This window comes from Anopheles coluzzii, chromosome 3, assembly GCF_943734685.1.
Source record: "Anopheles coluzzii chromosome 3, AcolN3, whole genome shotgun sequence".
NCBI lineage: Eukaryota > Metazoa > Arthropoda > Insecta > Diptera > Culicidae > Anopheles > Anopheles coluzzii.
The window spans coordinates 84,339,429-84,359,158 of NC_064671.1; the positions used below are offsets into that span (position 1 = coordinate 84,339,429).

Consider the following 19,730-nt stretch of genomic DNA (forward strand, 5'->3'; position numbering starts at 1 on the left):
AAGGGGAAAAAACAGCAACCCGTCGCCCGTCGTCAACGATGAATTATAAGGTTCAATTTATTTGTTTTTATCCACCCATTAATGAGCGCATAAAACATCCCTCCTTCACTCCGGTGTCGCTTTTTTTGTGTCTTTTACTTGGATCAGGAAAAAGCGAAATAAAAATGCATCCCGCATCCCGATTTTCACCCCCTCGTTCGCTTAAATGGGACCATCATTTATCACTCGTTTAATAAGAAGGACGCCGGAGTGTTTTATCGTTTCAGTACCACCGCCACTGCCATCACTAGTGCAGTGCTGCATCTTCATCCTGAGGAGCCATGTGCTAAGGAGCAGTAGAATAAGAAGAAGAAGAAAAAACCCATCCCAAAACACTCCGATGAAGAGCGAAATCATATGCAGCACCAGAATGCAATCGATGAGCACTTTTTTGCTCCGCTTTCCGGTCTACAGAAAGCAAGGGGGCTGTACCATCTGCAGACTCCTTCCAACCAGCCAGACTACAATTACCGATAAATTTATAATTATGTACGCGAGTCCCACGCAAATCGACTTGTGTCTCGTTGTCGTCGTTGTCGTTCCTGGGCTCGTCTGCTCCGTTCCTTTTCGCTTGCATTTGGGGATGGATTGTAGACGTGAGTGATACTCGCAGATGCTGTGATGCTACCTACCGCTGGAGCTGTATCGTGGTTGAGGGAATCTGCGGATGCAATCTGTCGCGCCCTTCGTAGAACGTAGAAGCTTTTCCTTTCCTTCTCACTATACGCTGCTTGATTTGTGATTCCAATGAGACATGAACGACTCGAGCCTGCAAGAGAGTGATTCTTTGAGCGGAAGGGAACGAAGAATAGGCCAGAAATAGGAACACGGTTGAAGGATAGAAAAATTGACTCCGCTGAAAGAGGAGTGCTTTCTTTATCACGAAACGTTTTGACTAATTGCGTGCTGATCGGTGACTAATTGCTTTGGGAAATCGCTTGAGAGGTTCGAACGATAGAGGAAGTTTGATTGTGCGACTGGGTAAAATTAACCTTTTCCACAGCACTGATGTTAAATTTAGTTTGGCATTGCGGTGAATTCTGAGCTGCATTAGGCATTTTACGACGTTAAAGACTGAAATTCCTGTATTAAATTTCTTCTCATTGTAATTGATATTTATTGCTACTTTCTTTATGAAATAAGATCTGCGTGACATAACAATAAGAATTTTGTCCAGAATGGACTCTCCCAGAATAAAAACACTTTTAGTAATATAGTCAAGTGTATTAATTTTGTCTAATGTAATGGTCAATGGTCAATATTAAACGGACTTTGTAAAACATTTTGCATACTTTTAGGCAAATTACGCCATAAAAAAAGAGCGAATGACTAGACAAAGGGTCAAAGACTCCAACTTTTCCTCTACACTTCATACATTTTACGATCCTATTCCCCATCCCTCTCACTTATTGTTACTGAAGCAGTCCTTCAGCTGCTGAAGTCTTAGACGCTCCCCGACTCTAAGTACCATGACTTATTATTTCCCCCTGCCCTGTCTGGCTGGCTGGCTCGACCGAAGCTCTCCTCCGCACCCGGGGTAAATTACACGCACTCACGTTCACAAACAATTACGCTTGATTTCAAAATAATCAGCACCGGGCTACCATCCACGCACTCAGCGCGGATGCAAAGTACAATCCGCTGAGAGCGCGCAAGACATGATTTATGGTCCTCGCCGTCGAAGGCTAAAAGGAGAAGAGGCTGAAGAGGACATCCCCAGTGCACCCGAACCGAACGGGACGAATGACCCCGTTAGTGCCCGTACGCGCTTCACCGGCCGCAACTAGCAATTGGCTTGCAGCGCTGTGGTTGCGTTCATTTTCACGCTGCGGTCGTTACAAGCGTTTAAAAAGCGATTCCAGAACGGCCCAGGATATTCGAGGCGATCGACCGCGAGGCCGCTGCTGCCTAACAGCGATTGTTCGTTTTGCTTTTGTTTTGTGTGCTGTGTCCTCTTTGCTTGCGCCTGTCCACATTCCCGCACGCACAATCGTTTACCGTCAGGAGCGTTTAGGCCATTTTTCCTCGTCTGCATCCCCCCGAAATGAAGACATCATGCGCGGAGGTGGTGGGTCCGATGGGGTGGCAGTTTTGGGATGCTGCCTTTTTTTTGCAGCCCCTCTTGAGATGTACATTGCGCTGCGGCAGCAATTCGGAAGGCATTCGGCAGCCTACCCGCAAAGGTCAGAGACCTTTTTGGGGCAGAACGGGAAAGGAGAAATAAAATCATTGTCACCCGAGCCCAACCGCCCCAAACCGGTCCTGCTTTCGGTGAAAATGCGATAAACAGCATGTTAACAGTTTCGATAATAACAATAATAAATTGCGTCGAAAGTGATTACTCACGCATCCCACTGGGAATGGGGAGGGAGTGGGGGTAGAGAGTGCGACGGCGCGTGTGTGTGCATGAGAAGCGAGAAGCGCGATCGAGTCCTGGCAGTCGGGATCGTTCCGTACGAACTGGACCTCCCGGGTGTTCGTGACGGAGTTGTTACTCCTGGCACGGCGGACGGCAAGGGTGGTGCATCGTGTAGAGCGAATTTGCATTTTGCTCCTTATTTTGCGTGGATGAGTGTTTTTGTTGTTGTTGTTACTGGCCTCATCGCCACTTCATACTCGTTTAGTTTGTTCAATTCAGTGGCATCGATCATTGGCCTTTGGTGGAACGCGCGCGAGAAGGAAGAAGCCTGAACGGGGAAGATTCAATTATATTTAATTAAATTTCTTGCACACCAACCACTCACCACTCTCAACACAGTTAATAGCTGATCAGGCTTCAAGTTAGGTCGTGTTATCGGTAATCTTTCCCGTTCCCGAGCGGGGTTCTTAACCCTTTTGGGAAGTTTTTCAGGATGTTTTTGTTTTCTGAGCGTGCCTGATTTATTTCGCAACCTCATGTTTGTGGGTGCTTCAGGGGCTTTGCTTTTATTGCTTATTTTCGGGATAGTGTACGAAAGAAACAACAACGCATGCCAGCATTAAACATTGATTTCGTGTTAGATACGATCTTCCCAAGACGAAGACTCCCCAAATAACTGTGGTAATGGGTTTTATTAGCAACCTCTTTTTTCGGGATAAATCGCTCTTTCGAACATGCATTTATCGTGCATTCATGGATTAAAACACAGATAACTGCAACGCTGCCCGGTAAGCGACGAACCCTTACGAAGAAGGTTTTTGTTTTTGTTTTTTTGTATTTTACCTTTCCAAACAATTACGCATTGTGCGAACGCGGGCAGTGTAATGTAACTTATTTACGACCGAAAAGCTCAACCACACCTCCAAAACCTTGACTCACACTCTTCGCTTCCTTCATAACACCTTATCCACGTATTGATCCAACCTCGCGGAGGGTCGGACGATTATCGAACCTCCAGAACGAACGTATTTACGTAATTACAAACAACCCATCAAACGGACGGCCGACCCGTTTGGGCTATGTATTGTGCAATTTTTGATCGGTATATAACTCTACCCTTCTGTCAGTAGAGAAGCCAGCAAGTAAAAAAAAAACAGTCTGCCCCGAAACGAATCGAAATCTAAGCGCGCCCGATTTCTCGGTAGCCACCACACAAACGCATACCCGTATCGAACCGATTAGGGATGAATCGTAACGTGCACGCGGAAGCATCACGTGCTAGCCCAATCGACAAACCTCGATCGTCGGCAGCGCGCAGCAGGTGCGAAGAGACGCAAGCGCATGCAAATGTTGTGCAGCTTCGGTTTCGGTTACGGACGGTATGGTTATGCGGGCTGCCCTACTGCACCGGTGGGCAAGATGGTAGAGAGAGAGAGAGAGGGAAAAAAACTCCGAAGCGGAAAGTATTGAAGTTCAATAGAAACATCGAGTGGAAATGGAAAATTGGTGGTGATGGTGCAAAGCGTGCAGGAATTTTCACGCCTCGTAAGTGGGAATGGGAAAGAAGTTGACGAGCGAGCTGACGAAAGAGTGGTGTAGCTGTGGTGAATTTAATCATGGTGAATTAAAAGCCGTGATGTAGACGCATTGCATACTTTCAGGCGCAATCGTTGTTTGAACCGACAGGGTGGCTCTGAGCATTAAATTTTACATGAAGAAATTTAAATACCAATAACAAATAAAGTACATAAACTGTTTTTTTAATTTAATTATCAAACACTTTTTTCTTTAACAGGCTGATTTGTAATATTTCGAAGAAAATAATCAGGAGAAACGGACCATAAAGGTAGGGTTGTTAAAAATAATATGAAAAACTGTAAAATATACTAAAAGCCGTAAAACAATCAGTACTAATATAATCAAAATTGTTATATTACAGTCGTTGCCGTTACATTTTCACTCTAACTCGCCTAATTTTGCCTTGAAGGCACCAATTTTTGGCAGCTTAAGTAGTGAAAAATTTCATGGAAAGAATTTAAAATATAACAATTTTTCTGACAATTTTCAATGTTTTAATAGAGTGAAGAAATGGCATGTATTTTTAGGTGTAAACAATGGAGTTAGAAATCAATTTTTTTTTCCTCAAAAAGCAATAAATTTACATGGTTTGTGTATTGTTTAAGGGATTTAAAATTACAATTGGCAAAAATCTGCTCAAATATCTTAAAAAATTATCATGATTCCTATAAATGTAAAAAAAAGATGACTTACAGACAAAAATAGGTGCGTTAGATTAAAAAATTGATGCCTTAGAGCTAAAATTAGGTAGCAACGACTGGAAATGTTTGTTATTGATTCGTGGCTAAGCTCTAGGAGGGTAATTAAAACTATTCTGCATTGATCTGTCAATGTGAATAACTAAATTATAATTTTCAAACATAAAAAAACTAATTATAATTATATAATTGGAAATAAATTGTTAACATTGTTAAAGATATTCATGTAAAAATAAAAAAAAATGTAATAACAAGCACAACTAGAAACTACTGTTGATAGGTGAACAACACAAAATAACAATTTGAAAACAATTGACACTGTAGAACTCAAGCGAAGGTCACTCTTTACAACCTTTAACCAGTATCATTGCACTCTTATTAAATCGTTCAAGTATTCTCTTAATACCTTCACGATAAATCACCTAAACTTGCGTGCGGCTGCAATCAACCCAGTTCCGTTATGCTTCGAGCACAATATGAAATCCCCATCCCATCCCAGCCCGTCCCACTTCCCACCATCGTTTCACGTGCAAGCGAGCGTCTTAAAATAAACCCACCGTACCGAACGATCTACCCGGATCTATTCAAGTGTAAGCCCACCTTGGCCGCGACTAAAGTTCACCTCCGTTTTCTTAAAACATCTTCCATCTCTTGTGCCGGTTGCTGCAGCCAGGCTAGGGTATGCATTTATGTAATCGTGCGCGGCGTTTCAGTTGGAAAATCACAGCCAAACCTTCTCCAGACTCACTGACACAACCAAACACACACACACCTTCCATGCATGTGTGTGTCGTTTCGTTTTGGTTGGTTTTCGTTGTCGCTTCGCTCCGTGGTGTAATCCACCTCCGCTGTGGCGGCATGCCTGAGCGCCACTGACGTCAGTGTGACGTTGTACAGATAAATTGGGACTTTTTTTTGCATAAAAATCTGCCACATTAATAGTGGCGTGACAGTCTTACCACCTGACGGGCGGGTGAGTTGCGCTGTTGGTGTTGCATAATGCCAAATTCCTTTTGCGGGCCTTCTTCGAGGGACCGTGCGTCGTTTTGAGACGTTCGATGCAGTCGAAGGATTGCAATTTAATGTGCGCACGAAAGTGAAAGCAGCAAAGCGACATGATGATCGTTACCACCCAGGACATGTTTAAATTGCGCAGTAGAAATGCAATAAAATGAAGCTAGCGTGGGCTTAACTCCGATTGCAACCCGCAAATGGGACTCATTTGTTGGCAGTTGTGAAGACGCGTGAAGCTCACCCACTACTCTGCGCACATGTGAACGCATTGTGTCAAAGAACCGTCTGTTCACCTCAATTCCAGTCGCGTGGTTTTGTGATGAGCCCACTTTCCAAACGAGAGAAAGAAAGACAGCATAAAAAAAGTCGCTACTGTACTGCACCGGAAAAGGGAAGTTACAGACGTGGCGCGTACGTGCAACAATGAGCTTCCTTCCTTGGTAGCCATTGAGTGGTGCTGGTTACAGCGAGACCAGTAAAAAGTAATCAAATTATATTGCAATTGAATCAATTTAAAGACTCAGTTCGGTTCGGTTTCTATATAAATGAAATAGAGACACGGAAAATAATGAAGAAATTGTCCTTGTTTAGTGCTAAAGCAGCAGCAGCAGCAGTAAACTTTAACCAACAAAATCTCAAATGAATCTTACTTTTTCTAGTCTTACACATTTTTTTATGAAATAGATTAATCCTAATAACATTCGTTCATGTTTCAACGGAAAAGTTTTGAAATGACGTGAAAATAAAAGAGAAAATCTGGCTAAAAAAAAACAGAGAGTAGAAGCCTGTCTATTCCATACTGCATCTCCGTACTACTTCTATGCAATGTAAATGAACGTCTCTGACGCACAATTGTTATTGACACATAAACGAGGTCAGAGGTGTAAATACAATCTTGAAATATTTACCTACAGCTTGATTGTGGCCTGACTTTGCGGTGCAAATTTATTGCCAACCAGTAAGCCACGGAGCGGGCACAATCTTCAACCCGCCCGTACACGAGGCATTGATCTTTCGAAACGAAAAGCGTCCAATGAAACCGTTAGAAGTCCGAACGATGTAAAAAGAACGGTAACATTCTCCGACACAGCTCTGCGGCGGTTAATTCGATGCGAAAAAGATTATCAAGCATCATACTTGACGCTTTCCAAATTGAACTTCTCTATTAACGGTAGAAGCTTTTATTGACTTGCAAGCATTGTACTGCTGCGGGATGGTTGCGCTGTTCTCTACGCTTCTTCCGTTTTTCATGGTTCGTGCTGTGAAAAAAAAACCAGAGGTCACCGGGTACGCCGGCGGGCCCGTTTGGCCCGTGGAAACTAAACCAAACGGCCCCAACCCGGCCGTGTGCGTGTGTGCCTTCCCTTGCGCCGTCGTCACACATGACCCGCGTTCCGTTTGGCCGTGCGGCGATGCACAACAATGAACTGCCACGCCAAGCTGCGCGTCCCCGCTCTTCTCAATGGAGCTTATTCCAATTGGAAATCTCACGTTCCGCACCCGTTCTACTGCGCACGATATGACCCTTCGGCGCTTGCCAGCTAACTTTATGGTTATATTATTATTTTTACACGCACACTCACACACACACACACACACACAAAAGCGCCTATACCGGGTACGTAGAAACACGAACTCGCTCCCTTGCTTGTATTTCGTGGAGCCCTCGCCACACAACCACCACCGTACAGGAGCGTTTTCTGTACACGGTTGCGCGTATAGTTCGCATCCGCGATTGCGTTTCCCTCTTGGAAAGCTTAACATCATCCCGGACGACCTTGAGATGTTGAGCAGCAGCAACCAGCGATGCTGTTTTAGAGATCGTTCGAAGATCGCTTACGCGACTGACTGACAAGCAAAACCAACGAAACTCCAATACAATCTAAAAAAACAGGAAACTTAAGCGCACGAATAGGACACGAACCCACGAGATGGCGTGAGATATTTTCGAGGTGAGACATCGATTTGGCTTTGGTTGGTTGGGGTTTAGTTTTATTTTTTTGTTGCTTGTGAATCCGGTCCCACTAGAATTGATTAATATTCCAGTCTAGTGGGTTGACGGAATTGGGTAGAGTTTAAATTGGATTTTTGGATTGTGGTGTGGTTGAACAAAAAATCAGCAACAAAACAAGTCAAAAGACTTCAACGCTTTGTTCGAGTTTGGGAGGAATAGAATATTAATTAAAAGTGCTTTGTTTTTTTTTTGCTTTCGTTGAAAATACATTCATATAAAATGGATAGCTGCTTTCATTATTTGACCAGGTTCAAGGACTTCAGATCAACGCTAAACATGGAAATATTTCGATTTGAGGGTCTGCTATAATTTATAAATCTGATTATTGGAACACGCGCAGCATGTTGAAATCGTATGCAGAATGTTTGTGAACAATAAAAAGACTAAAATGTGATTAAAAACACATTTTGAAATTCCACTTCCTTCTTGGTGCAGCATTGAAATCTTTAGTTTTACTAGCAGTTCACACCCGAGATTGGCATGCACTCAGTTAAAATTGTTTAACCACCAAATCCAGGCTTCGGGTTAAGTAATTTATACTTTTTATTTATTTTTCCTTTTCTTTTCTGAACCCAGATTTCATCACACCATGCAAATTGGCATGAATCATATGACCGTCCAGTATTATGAAAGCTTGATCCCAATCCATGTTGAGCTTAATGTCATACGATTCCCCAAATTTTGCGCCCCTCCGAATGGCGTGAGATACACGAAACGAAAGCAAAAGCAGCTGACCCATCCTCCCGATCGGACAAGGGGATATCACAGCCTGGTCACAGCCTCGCCGAGACCAGCTGAGCTTCCATGGGGATGCTGGCCACACAGACACACACAGACAGGAGAGATGGCACGGAAAGCAGGGAAGCCTGTTCTGGTGAGCCTTTCAACTTTCGATTCGTCTTGCCGCATTGGATTGTCGGAGGGGGCGGTAAGAGAGCGGGTGTATATTGTTTTTTTTTACTTATGTTGTGTTGTCACAGATACAGATTTGCTGCGAATATTGGTGAATGGGGGTTGGTTGATGCTGCTGCGTTGTGGTGTTTGTGTCGGCTGGAAACAAGGGAGAGCGAGAGCGAACGTGAAAGAGAGACAATGAAAACGGGGTGTATGTATGTGTCAGCATAAAAAAAGAAATAATAATCATTTCCTATTTGCGAGAAGTACAAGATCAATTGAAAAAGTTTTATTTATTATTAACATACAATAATTGGTTTTAAAAATAGAACAAACAATTAAAACTTTATAAAAGCATAAACAAACATCTTTCAACCCTTTTCTCTCGCTCTTCTATGCTCTCTTGCGAGAGCAAATTCAGTTGAAAACGGGGGAGCTTACGCACACCACCGCAAAGCTCAAAGATCTTTTGCAGTCGTTCAACGAGCAACGCACGGGTTCGTTTTCATTTCCAAGTTGGCAGCTACGCGTGACAGGCCGATTTTCGACGATACTCAAACCGGGTGTTTCGTGTAGGTTATTTTTTGTCGCCACCCCTTACCCCAACCCACACATATACGAAGCGGGAGAGGGGGGGATGAGGGTTGTTTCAATGTTTTGTAGTGCGTCGTGTAGCTTAGCCGTACACAGATTGATCGGTTGTTAAGGGCTGTTAAGGGTTGCCAACGTTAAATCTAAACCCACTCCACGGTAACACGTGCAAAAAGTGCGAGTTACAACGTGTGCTCAGCACACCACCATGTACGGATTGAATATGTGTGTTTGTGTGTATGTTGTGTGTGTGTTGTTGTTAGAGCTGTTTGATCGTATCCGTAGTGTGTTTGGAAAGGCAACGTCGCCTTATTAGCGGGCGCTCAAACAATAGGTCAAATTGGTGATTTTTGTGTTGCTGCTAATTTGTGTGAAACTTTCCCAGGGAAAGAATTTTTCCATGCTTAGAGCGAGATGGAGATAGTAACAGGGCCCACGGGCTGGGCGGCAGTGTACATTGTGGTTGTACGTGTTTGAATGAATTAACACAGAAAAGCTGGTGCAAGTGAAGTGGTTGAATATTGATCAATTTCTGTGCTCAAAGTCTTGTTTTATTTTTTATTTTATTGAATTAAATTTAACCACACACACACAATCTGTGACTGTGACGGGTGACAAAATTGTGAAGGTACCCCTTGCGGCAAAAATGGAAACAAAACTCCGTTGTAGCGGAATAGGAAAGTCGAGTGTCGCGAAGAAGTGATCGCAAATGGATGGATCGACCTATACGACAGAGTGAAAGAGTCAACAAGTGCGGAGGGGAGACTGAGCAGCATAAATGTGAAGAAAGCAAACCTCCCCCGGAACGGGCATGTGCGCTAGAGCAAGTGAAAGAGAGAGAGAGAGAGAAAGCATGAAAGGGGTAGAAACGAAACACATACACACACACACACACCACACCACCCCGTGGTGTTCAAGTGAAGAAGGGAAAAAAAGAGAAATCGGTAACGGTGAAATGTTGGTGACGGAACTGCGCCGTGAAAACAAAAGGCAGCCACCGAGAGGGAGCTGGAGGAATGTTGCAACTGCGTCCGCCCCACAGTTTCCACCCATAAATGCACCATTCTCCTCACTTCCTGCCTCGTGTTTCGTTGATTTGGAGGCAAAATTTTACTTCGAAAAGTGCGCCCGAGACGGACTCGGACAGTCTTTCACCGGTTTTTTTTTTGTTGTTTTCTTTATATTGATGCGGTTCTTTCTTGACACGAAACGCGAAAGAAAACGGAGGAAGTAAAGGAGAAAATTGTTGTGCAAAAATATCGCTCACACACAAACACACACCGCTGATATCACACCAGACTGACGGCGGATGACGTGTACGGCGGGTGCATCGATTGGTGGGGTGCAGCGCAAGAGAGTGGGGAAAGAAATCGGAAAGATTGGAAAGGGTTGATGGTTGATGATGATGATGATGATATGCGCAAGGATCACCCGATCGCCTCAGGGTCAGTGAAAGAGAAAACTGCCACCCCGCAATGCCGGTCCGGTGTGTGTGTGTGTCTGTGTGTGTGTCTGTGTCTGTATGTTTGCCATTTGCAATCTTTTTTTGTGGTCTGCAGTGCTGAGAAAGCATCCATCACTTGATTGTTTTTCCATTTGCAATTTCACCCAATTTAGTGGTGCATTATTTTTGCATCTCTTGCTGTTTTTTGTTATGTTTGTGTGCTCGGAAAAAGGTATAGATTTTCAATTAACAAACGTGAAAGGAAGTACAGCGAAAAAAACAGCATCAGAAGGAAAGATGAGAGGATAATAAGAAACAAGCGAAAAGCGGAATCAGTGCACAACAAAACGCAAGCAGCCCGTGAAAGCATAACGATTGTCGAACAGTCAGTGGAGCATTGGAACAAAAACAACAACTTAAAAAACGCACACACACACACACACACACAACTGCACGTTCACAATGAAGACTTTGAATGGTGGAAATTCGGGCACATAATCGGCTTACTCCGAAGCTTTATCAATTTACTTACTTTCGAAAGCACTTGGCGCTTGCTTCGGAGCTTCCGTTCAGCAGGCAGGAAAAAGAGAGGAAGTGTCAGTTGGTGCCGGACGGCTGGACGGATGGGTTAAGCAATGGAAACAGCTTTCCTGGGGCTCTTTCCAAGGGCGATGACTTTATGAACGTATTGTTGAATCGGTGTTTTTTTTTCATCGATTTTAATTCATATATTTCCTTCTTGGAGCGATTGGGCTTTGCGTGTGTTGGTTCATTTATCCTCGATCTAGCCTGTGGGATGTGTTAATGATCTCCAATCAACGCGTCAAATTAAATCAATGAAATTTTCCAACTGATTGAGTGATATGAATTTATTCAAGTATTAAATTGTCTTGTAGTATCAAAACCCATAAAATCAATTAGTTTGAGGAATTTGTTGTGTTTTTTTTTATTTTCTTGCGAGTAAAAATCAAACCATAAATGGTCAACCCACTAGATGTACATTGTAAGGCGAGAATTACAGCAAAATTGTAATTTCAAAAAGCATTAAGAGTTGATAATTTATTTAAAACTTAAATGTTACTACACTTCATCCGTAATTTGCACCAAGTATAATTGATTCAAAAGCTTGCAAAGTTCTATGTCAACTTTTACCTATTTCAATGACGGATTTAAAAGCTTTCGAAACTTATTAGAACCACAGAGCCGGATAGCCAGATCCGGTTACGAAGGAACAGTCACAATACGCGAATTGAGCCCATGAACCCCTAACTGGAATGTTTTTAAATCATACGAGTTGACGACTGTACCACGGAACCGCCAGCTTGTGTGTGCATGTTTCAGCTATTTTAATTCAACAAAAGCCTTGCTAGCCTAATTACATACAGTACGAGAATCCTTTCTATCACCAATATTAAAAGCTCAAAATATTATTTTTAAAGAAATGTTGAAATCGTGATCAACAAGATTGTATCTTGGCATTTAACTATTGTCATTTCCTTTGTGTTCCTTTTGTAAATGCTAAATCGATATTCTTTCAAAGTAGCTTCGATTGATTTGGATTGGTTTAGATTTTGGGTAAATGCCTCGGAATCCTTCAGATCCAGATAGTATATATCTGATTTGGCCTTTCGATTTGAGAGCTCTTAATGAGAACAAGATACAAAACAGAGATGAATATCACATTTCAAGGAGTCGAATGACACCTTCACATTGGCAAGAAAGAATTGAAAGAAGTGCATCTCAAAGAACTGGATTAATATAAACCTGTAATTTGTATGATATCTACGTCAGAAAGAAGCTACAAAATGTCCGTATAGTGTTAAGTTCAGTGCGAATAAATGTAATAATGCGTGTTTTAATAATACCTCAATGAACACTAATTTTTTAATTGTATATTCCTTTTACCTAGTAACCTCAACCAGTGACAGTGTCTGCCATCATAATCCGTCGAAACGGCCATTCCAAAATGTGACCAAAACTGTGGCTACATATATCTGTACTGTGGCTGTGGCTACATGCTTCAATCGAGACGTTACTCTAAGTGCAAAAAGCAAAACAACTTGTGGTCCACCTATCTACCCTCCTGGTCTCACATAACCGGTGTGAACCCGTGGCTTCGGCAAACCCAAAATGTCGCCCAGCGCGGCCAGCGACTATGTAACCGAAAGTGAAACCGGACGGCACAAGATAATCGTTGCTGTGACAAGTTTCGAGATAGTTACGTAAAGTGTCGAACACAAATCCCGAAAGCCCCAGGAACACACACACACACATACAGACCGCGGGACAGGGACGAGGAGCTGGTGAAACCAATCTTGTTCCTGTCTTCCTGCCACTTCCGCACAGCGGCGGAAGGAAGGCGAGAAAGTGCCAACGAAAAACAGTAAAACTGCCAACTAAACGAACGACAGAGTGTTTGTGTGTGTGAGTGAGTGTAGTGAAGCCAGAGGTTACTGCTTCGCGGGCACCCTCTAAATGACTGCGCGTGACGACGTGAAGAACTGACCCGCCAGGACAGAAGCTGTTCCCAGCAGGAGCTGCCGCAGTGTTCAGACTGTTCTCATCCGAAACGGAAGAACGATGGCATCCAGCGGGCGAACGCGAATGACGTCAGCCGACGTTCGGCTGTGCATCAAACTGCGCCACTGCCTAACAATGTTTGCGTGGATGGCGATCGTGCTGCAGCATCCCGGTGCAGGTAAGATCATCGCTAATGGAAGCCTCCGTGTAGGCAAAACAATCAAATCGTGTGTAAAGGCCACTTGAGATCGCAATCGAGATGCGATCGTACTTCGCCAGACACAATCGCAAAGAGCACACACATACACGATCAACGCACGGCAATAGAAAGCGAGTGGCACGGCGACCCTACGGTCAACACGTTGCGTGTGTTAAAATGAAAGTGGTCTCCCTATAGGGGAGGTAGCGTTCTCTCTCGCTCGCTCAAGTCTTCCCCTCTTTATCTATCCCTCTCTTCTGGCCACTGAAAGCGGTCGAACCGGTTTTTGCACCGGATCACTACCGCAAGCCGTCTGAATTGCGATCAGACAAAACAGCACACCATCGCACCGATAGCGACCGAGACAACAAAATATTTTGTTTATGTCCGAGTCCTTCAAACCGTTTGTCGGAACTCCCTGCGGAGGCCTTCACGTTCATTACTGAAGCCGTGCCATCGTTCTCACCGGTGTGAGGCTGCGTTGCTACCTGTGCCGCCGTCAGAATCACTCTTCTGGCGGGGTCTATAATTTTAGCTCGCTCAATGACCATGACACTTGCCGACTATTATTATGATTATGGCTCCAGGTCTAGGATCCGCCTCGTCTAGGCTTGTGCACTTCCCGCTCCGTGTAGGGTCCTTCGGAAGTATTGTGAGTGATAGGAAGTAAATTTGAAAATTATTCAAAACCCAGCTTGGGGGAGCCTTCGCTAGGGAAGTCATTTGTTATCGTGTCACTCGCCCCAAACCTGTCCCCCATTAAAGACCTTGGCTGGGGATTTATTCACCAAACCGGTAATGAAGCTCTGTTTGCGCTTCGATAACGCAGCGAACGAAGCTTCATTATCAGGCATGGGTTGTGTGCATTGACATTTTAAGGCGTACTTTTCATACCTCTCCTGCACATATTCGCGTCCTTTGCAGATGCTCAAGATCTCAACACACCGCCAGTAATCGTGGTGGACCGGCACTGGCGCATACCGGAGAACACGACCGTCGGCACGATGATTACGCGCGTCAATGCGGAAGACAACGAGGACGACAAGCTGGAGTTTGGGCTGGACGCACTGGTCGCCGGCCAGGAGCAACCGTTCATTATCGACCCCAACACCGGGTTCGTGTTTCTGAACAGCAGCATCGAGGGCCGAGCTGGGCAGAACTTTTTCGTCTACGTCACGGTGAGCGACGGCAGCGTCACCTCCAAGAACGAGGTGTACGTGAACATCCTGAGCAAAAACGCGACCGGTTTGTACAAGTCGCGCGGGTCGCAGTTTACGCCCAGCATCGATAACATACGTCAAATACTGCCACCGGGCATAAATCTGCCTGGGATTAGCTCGCGACCACAGATCCCACTGCCGCCGCTACCGTCACAGTTTACACGGAAACCACCGACCGTACCGGGGCCGGGTCTGGAAAGTGCTGAAGCGACTCCAACGCCACCACCGCCGTCCAAGCAAACCAAAACCTATCCCGATCGACCAATCGTCACAGGAAATGCGTCCACGGTGGTAGATTCTTCCCCCGCGACACATCCCGTCGAGCCGAGTGTCTACAATGGAACAAAGCTGTCTCCCATTCCACCGGTGATTAACACTACCGCGCCGCATCCCACGATTGCTGGCGCGAGCAGTACACCAACCACTCCAAAGCTACCGCTCCAACCTACGATAACCACCGGCACGGTACCGATCCATGCCCATCCGCACGAGGAAACCAACACCGTCAAGATACTGCTCCCGGTGATCATCTCCGTGGCGATCATCTTCGTCACCGCCGGGCTGATCGCGATCTGCTTCTTCCGCAAGTATCTGTGCGCGCTCAGCAAAACGCTCAAGAAGAAGAACAAAATCGATAAAGCCAAAAAGTCAAACCAAAGCAACGGCAGCAGCAACATTACCTCCACCGCCGAGGATAGCCGCAACTCGATCGGGCTGAGCCACTGGACGGGCCCGATGGCGTTCAGCAACCGGTACACCTCACCGTGGGAGCGGGACACGAACGGTCACCTGCAGGCGACGTCCCAGCTGTCCGAGGAGTCGAACGGGTCGATCGTGAAGGATCGCTGGGAGTTTCCACGCCACCGGCTGAAGGTGTTCAACATCCTCGGCGAGGGTGCGTTCGGGCAGGTTTGGCGCTGCGAGGCGACCGATATCGATGGGCACGAGGGCGTATCGGTGACGGCGGTCAAAACGCTCAAGGAAAATGCGAGCGAGGCGGAGCGGAACGATCTGCTGTCGGAGCTGCAGGTGCTGAAGTCGCTCGAACCGCACATCAACGTGGTGCGGCTGCTCGGCTGCTGCACGGAGAAGGATCCAATCTTCGTGATACTGGAGTACGTCAATATGGGCAAGCTGCAGACGTTCCTGAGGAACTCGCGCGTGGAGAAGTAAGTCCGATGAGTACACCATCGTCCAAGATGTCACTAATTGATGTTTTTCGTTTTGCAGACACTATGGAAATACTCACGGCAAGTCAAAGATTCTTACCTCGGGTGATCTTACCTCGTTCATGTACCAGGTCGCACGTGGGATGGATTTTCTAACATCCCGTGGGGTAAGTAGTGTCGTCGCGGAGTATTCCCAAGAGCTTCTGTTTATCCTGTTCCTGTATTCCCAACAGATCATACATCGTGACCTGGCCGCCCGTAACATTCTCATCACCGACGACCATACGTGCAAGGTGGCAGACTTTGGGTTCGCCCGCGACATCGTCACCTCCAAGGTCTACGAGCGGAAGAGCGAGGGCCGGTTGCCGATCCGCTGGATGGCGACCGAGTCACTGTACGACAACATCTTCACCGTCAAGTCCGACATCTGGAGCTTCGGCATCCTGATGTGGGAGATCGTCACGCTCGGCTCCACGCCCTATCCGGGCATTGCGGCGGCGGATGTGATGCGCAAGGTGCGCGACGGCTACCGACTCGAGAAGCCGGAACACTGCCGCCGGGAGCTGTACAACATCATGTTCTACTGCTGGGCGGCCGATCCGAATGAGCGGCCCGGCTTCCCGGAGGTGGTCGAGATGCTGGACCGGTTGCTGCAAACCGAGACGGACTACATCGAGCTGGAGCGGTTTCCCGACCACAACTACTACAATATGCTCAACATGAGCGGCGAGAAGCTGTGAACGAACTGGGGTTGCCCGAGGCTCGGAAAGCCCATTTGATAAACATACTCAAACGAGCAAAGGCGATAGAAATTGAAACCTGCACCACACGCAACCACAAGGTGTGCATGGTTTGCAAGTAATCGACTAGGTTGTGATAAGATTGAGGTCTGATTCCGATCGTAGGAATGATCGTTTGCTCTTATTTATACGAGCTCGTTCGGGAGTTGTATAGCGACAGAGAACAAATAGATAAAGTGTACCAGCAAATCCCGCTTCTAGTGTCTAGCAATAAGTACGATTGTAAGTTTCAGCTGGATTTAACCTGATTTTATTAAGCATTCATTTCTCTGTGTACATACATTGGCGTTGGATCAGATGATCTGCGTGCAACCCCTCCCCCCCCCCTCATCTTTTTTCAGCGTTCGGATGAAATTTGTTATTTGTAAGCATTTAAGCAGTGCGGTGTTTAATAAACAAGTGAATATACAAGAATATTGCGTAACGAGCAGATTGATTTTTTTTAAGTTATAACAACACTGAATTGAGGGACACCAGTGCTGCAAAATGTCGCTGTCATTGTCATTAAAAAATCTGACTGAAATAAAATCCACGTCAGCATCACGTACTCAATTGTGATGACCAGAGGTGATGCTTAAAACGAATGGTGTGACCAATGCACGCTTCGTGGCATTTTTACGACCAACGCTTGGTCAGTCACTATGTCATGACTTTTTTTTACTGTAATCAGTTTTGCAAAATGTCACTGACATAGTCATGACAAATTCCGGCTGAAACAAAACAATGTCAGCGTCACGAGCTCTACTGTGATGATCAGAGGTGAAACTCAAACAGTTGGTGCGATCATCACATGCTTGGTGACATTGTGTGCGACCAACTCTTGGTTAGTCACTTGGTGGTGACATTGTCAGTCGGTGATCATTATGATAGTCATGGGAGATATGCGGTGCGTGCGAGTGGTAGCAAGAAACGAAATGAGCATGGTTTCTCGCTCTGTTAAACCCGACAGACCATCAAACCAGACAGAGCGAGAAAGCATGCTCATTTTGTTGCTAGAGCCTACGCGCCAAGTATATTCCAAGAATATCGTGATTATCATTGGGATAAAATGTCGCAATCAAATAAGTGATCAAGAGTTGGGTGCTAAACAAAATGTCATCAAGCTTGTGATTTTTCCACCAACTGCTTGAGTCTTACCTCTGTTAATCTCAGTTGTGTACGTGAGCTGATTTGAGCTTCGTTTCAATCATGAGTGTTGGTGACTGAAACAGTGGCATTTCGCAGCACTGTTCACAACCAGAAATAATCATGAATATGCTTCCGCTGGCATTAAGCTCAGCTTGTCATTCAGAGTATCGCAGTTGACTCAAGCACTCGCATATCGTGTTCGGCATGTCATGACGCACTTTCATTGAGTAATCAGCAATGAGCATCAAGCTATCACTGATATGTTCATTGTTTTCGTAGGTGAATATCTCGATATTGTATTTAAGGATATTTATTAATCCTAAAAACTAATCATCCTTATTTCTGCTACATTTCTGGAATACAAAATGTATATTTCTGTAAAATAAAATTCTATACAAAAAAGAACTAAAACTACAAAGCTTTGCCGGTTTATGCATGAGATGGAGTTGTTTACCCTCCACCTTGTTTCTATTTTTTCTTTCATAGTGTTTCACCAACATTATGTCAATCGTAGACTACATAGTCGGAATCACTTGGTCAGATGCACGATTATTAACACCATCGGACAACTGTACCACCAGATCGGCTCACATTAAATTAGACCAGTTTAATTGTTGAAAAAACTCTTTTTTTAAGATTCTTGTTCATGGTTGTTTCCGCTTGATGGTTTCTTTCCACTTAATGGTTTCTTTCCGCTAGACAAAATAAGCACAACATTGTTGATGTAAACTGTCTATTTAATGTGAAAATACTGTCGCTTTGTCATACATCAGGAATTATATCCATATCAGCAATCGCGCATAATATTAAAAGCAGCATCATCGAATATGTCACCTATACAACCGATGTTTGCTACACAATTTTATGTTATTTTTGATCATATTACACGCGTCAAATTCTTCATTCCTCGCACATTCACCATACAATCGTTCTAAAGGAGTTGCCCATGAACAGTCAATCGGATTTCCCTCCATCGTGAGACTTGTGACATTAAGCGAGGAATTCTCTTGGTTGAAGCTCGAAATGAAATTATTGCTTGCTTGCACTACTAAGTCCTGCGCCAGAATGAGTGACAAATCTAGCAGAGTGAGATTATTGTTGTCCACTATGAGCTTTTTTAAATTCGGAGGAAAGAATACACTGTTCAGCTCAATTTCGGTTAGCTTGTTGCATTGTAAATATAAATTGGTTAAATTGCTCATCCCCGCCAATTTGTCGATACTGAAGCTGGTGAATTGATTGTGGTTCAACATGAGAGACGAAACACTTTTCCAATGGTTTAGGCATTCCGGAATCTTTGTAAAACGGTTTAAAGAAAGCAGCACCGATTCCATTGATGGCACATACCAACCACAAAGATCCAAATGCTCTAGCCTATTTCCACCCATTAAGAGATTTGACAATGAGTCGAGAGCCAATTGGCCCGTTATCGATACGATTTTATTGTTGTAAAGACTCAAGGCCTTCAATTTGGTAAACGCATTGAACAGCTCCATGTTCACCGTGGTGAGCATATTATTACCTAAGTTCAACAGTGTGACGGAACTATAGATGCTGCAGTTCCTTTTCGACGTGTTTACAACGTACCGTATCTTATTACCATTTAAATGAAGATCGCGCAAATAAGGATAATCACAAAACGTTGCCAAATCAATGTTGCTCAGTTTACATTTATCGATTCTGAAGTATGTCAGGTTTGGTGCATTACGAATACTTCGTGGAAGTCTCGTCATGTCACAATCATAAACATCTAGCTTCGTTAATGAACTGCCCTCGAAAATATCGATCCTTCGCAAGCCGGACTCTATGATGTGTATGACATTCATTGCTTTTGGGACACTGATCCTTTTCAATCTGTCTGACGAGTGAATGCTTAGCTCAACAATAAAAGCAGGCAGTTGTTCCAGTATTGAAAGATCCAAGTGCTTCATCAACACATTTTCCATGTATAAATTTTGCGAGGTGTTAGATATTTGCTGAAAAGCGAACGTATCTCCTTTTTTTTGAAAGTTAAAAAGGAAGCACAGATTAGGGCAACTCATTCGAAGACTCTTATCGCTTAT

General features: G+C 44.6%; 1 protein-coding gene across 2 annotated transcripts; it reads left to right on the forward strand.

Annotated features, from left to right (window-relative positions):
- The first annotated feature begins 9,058 nt into the window (after positions 1-9,058).
- Positions 9,059-16,953, forward strand: LOC120958029 (tyrosine kinase receptor Cad96Ca-like). 2 transcript variants are annotated; one of them, XM_040380566.2, is made up of 5 exons: positions 9,059-9,168; positions 12,541-13,329; positions 14,275-15,739; positions 15,801-15,906; positions 15,973-16,953. In XM_040380566.2, the coding sequence occupies exons 2-5, from the start codon at positions 13,212-13,214 to the stop codon at positions 16,477-16,479; spliced, it is 2,196 nt and encodes a 731-aa protein (XP_040236500.2). In that variant the 5' UTR covers positions 9,059-9,168; positions 12,541-13,211; the 3' UTR covers positions 16,480-16,953. The 2 variants fall into 2 exon arrangements, with proteins under 2 accessions (XP_040236500.2, XP_049464805.1); XM_049608848.1 differs by lacking the exon at positions 9,059-9,168 and adding an exon at positions 9,196-9,362.
- The last annotated feature ends 2,777 nt before the right edge of the window (positions 16,954-19,730 follow it).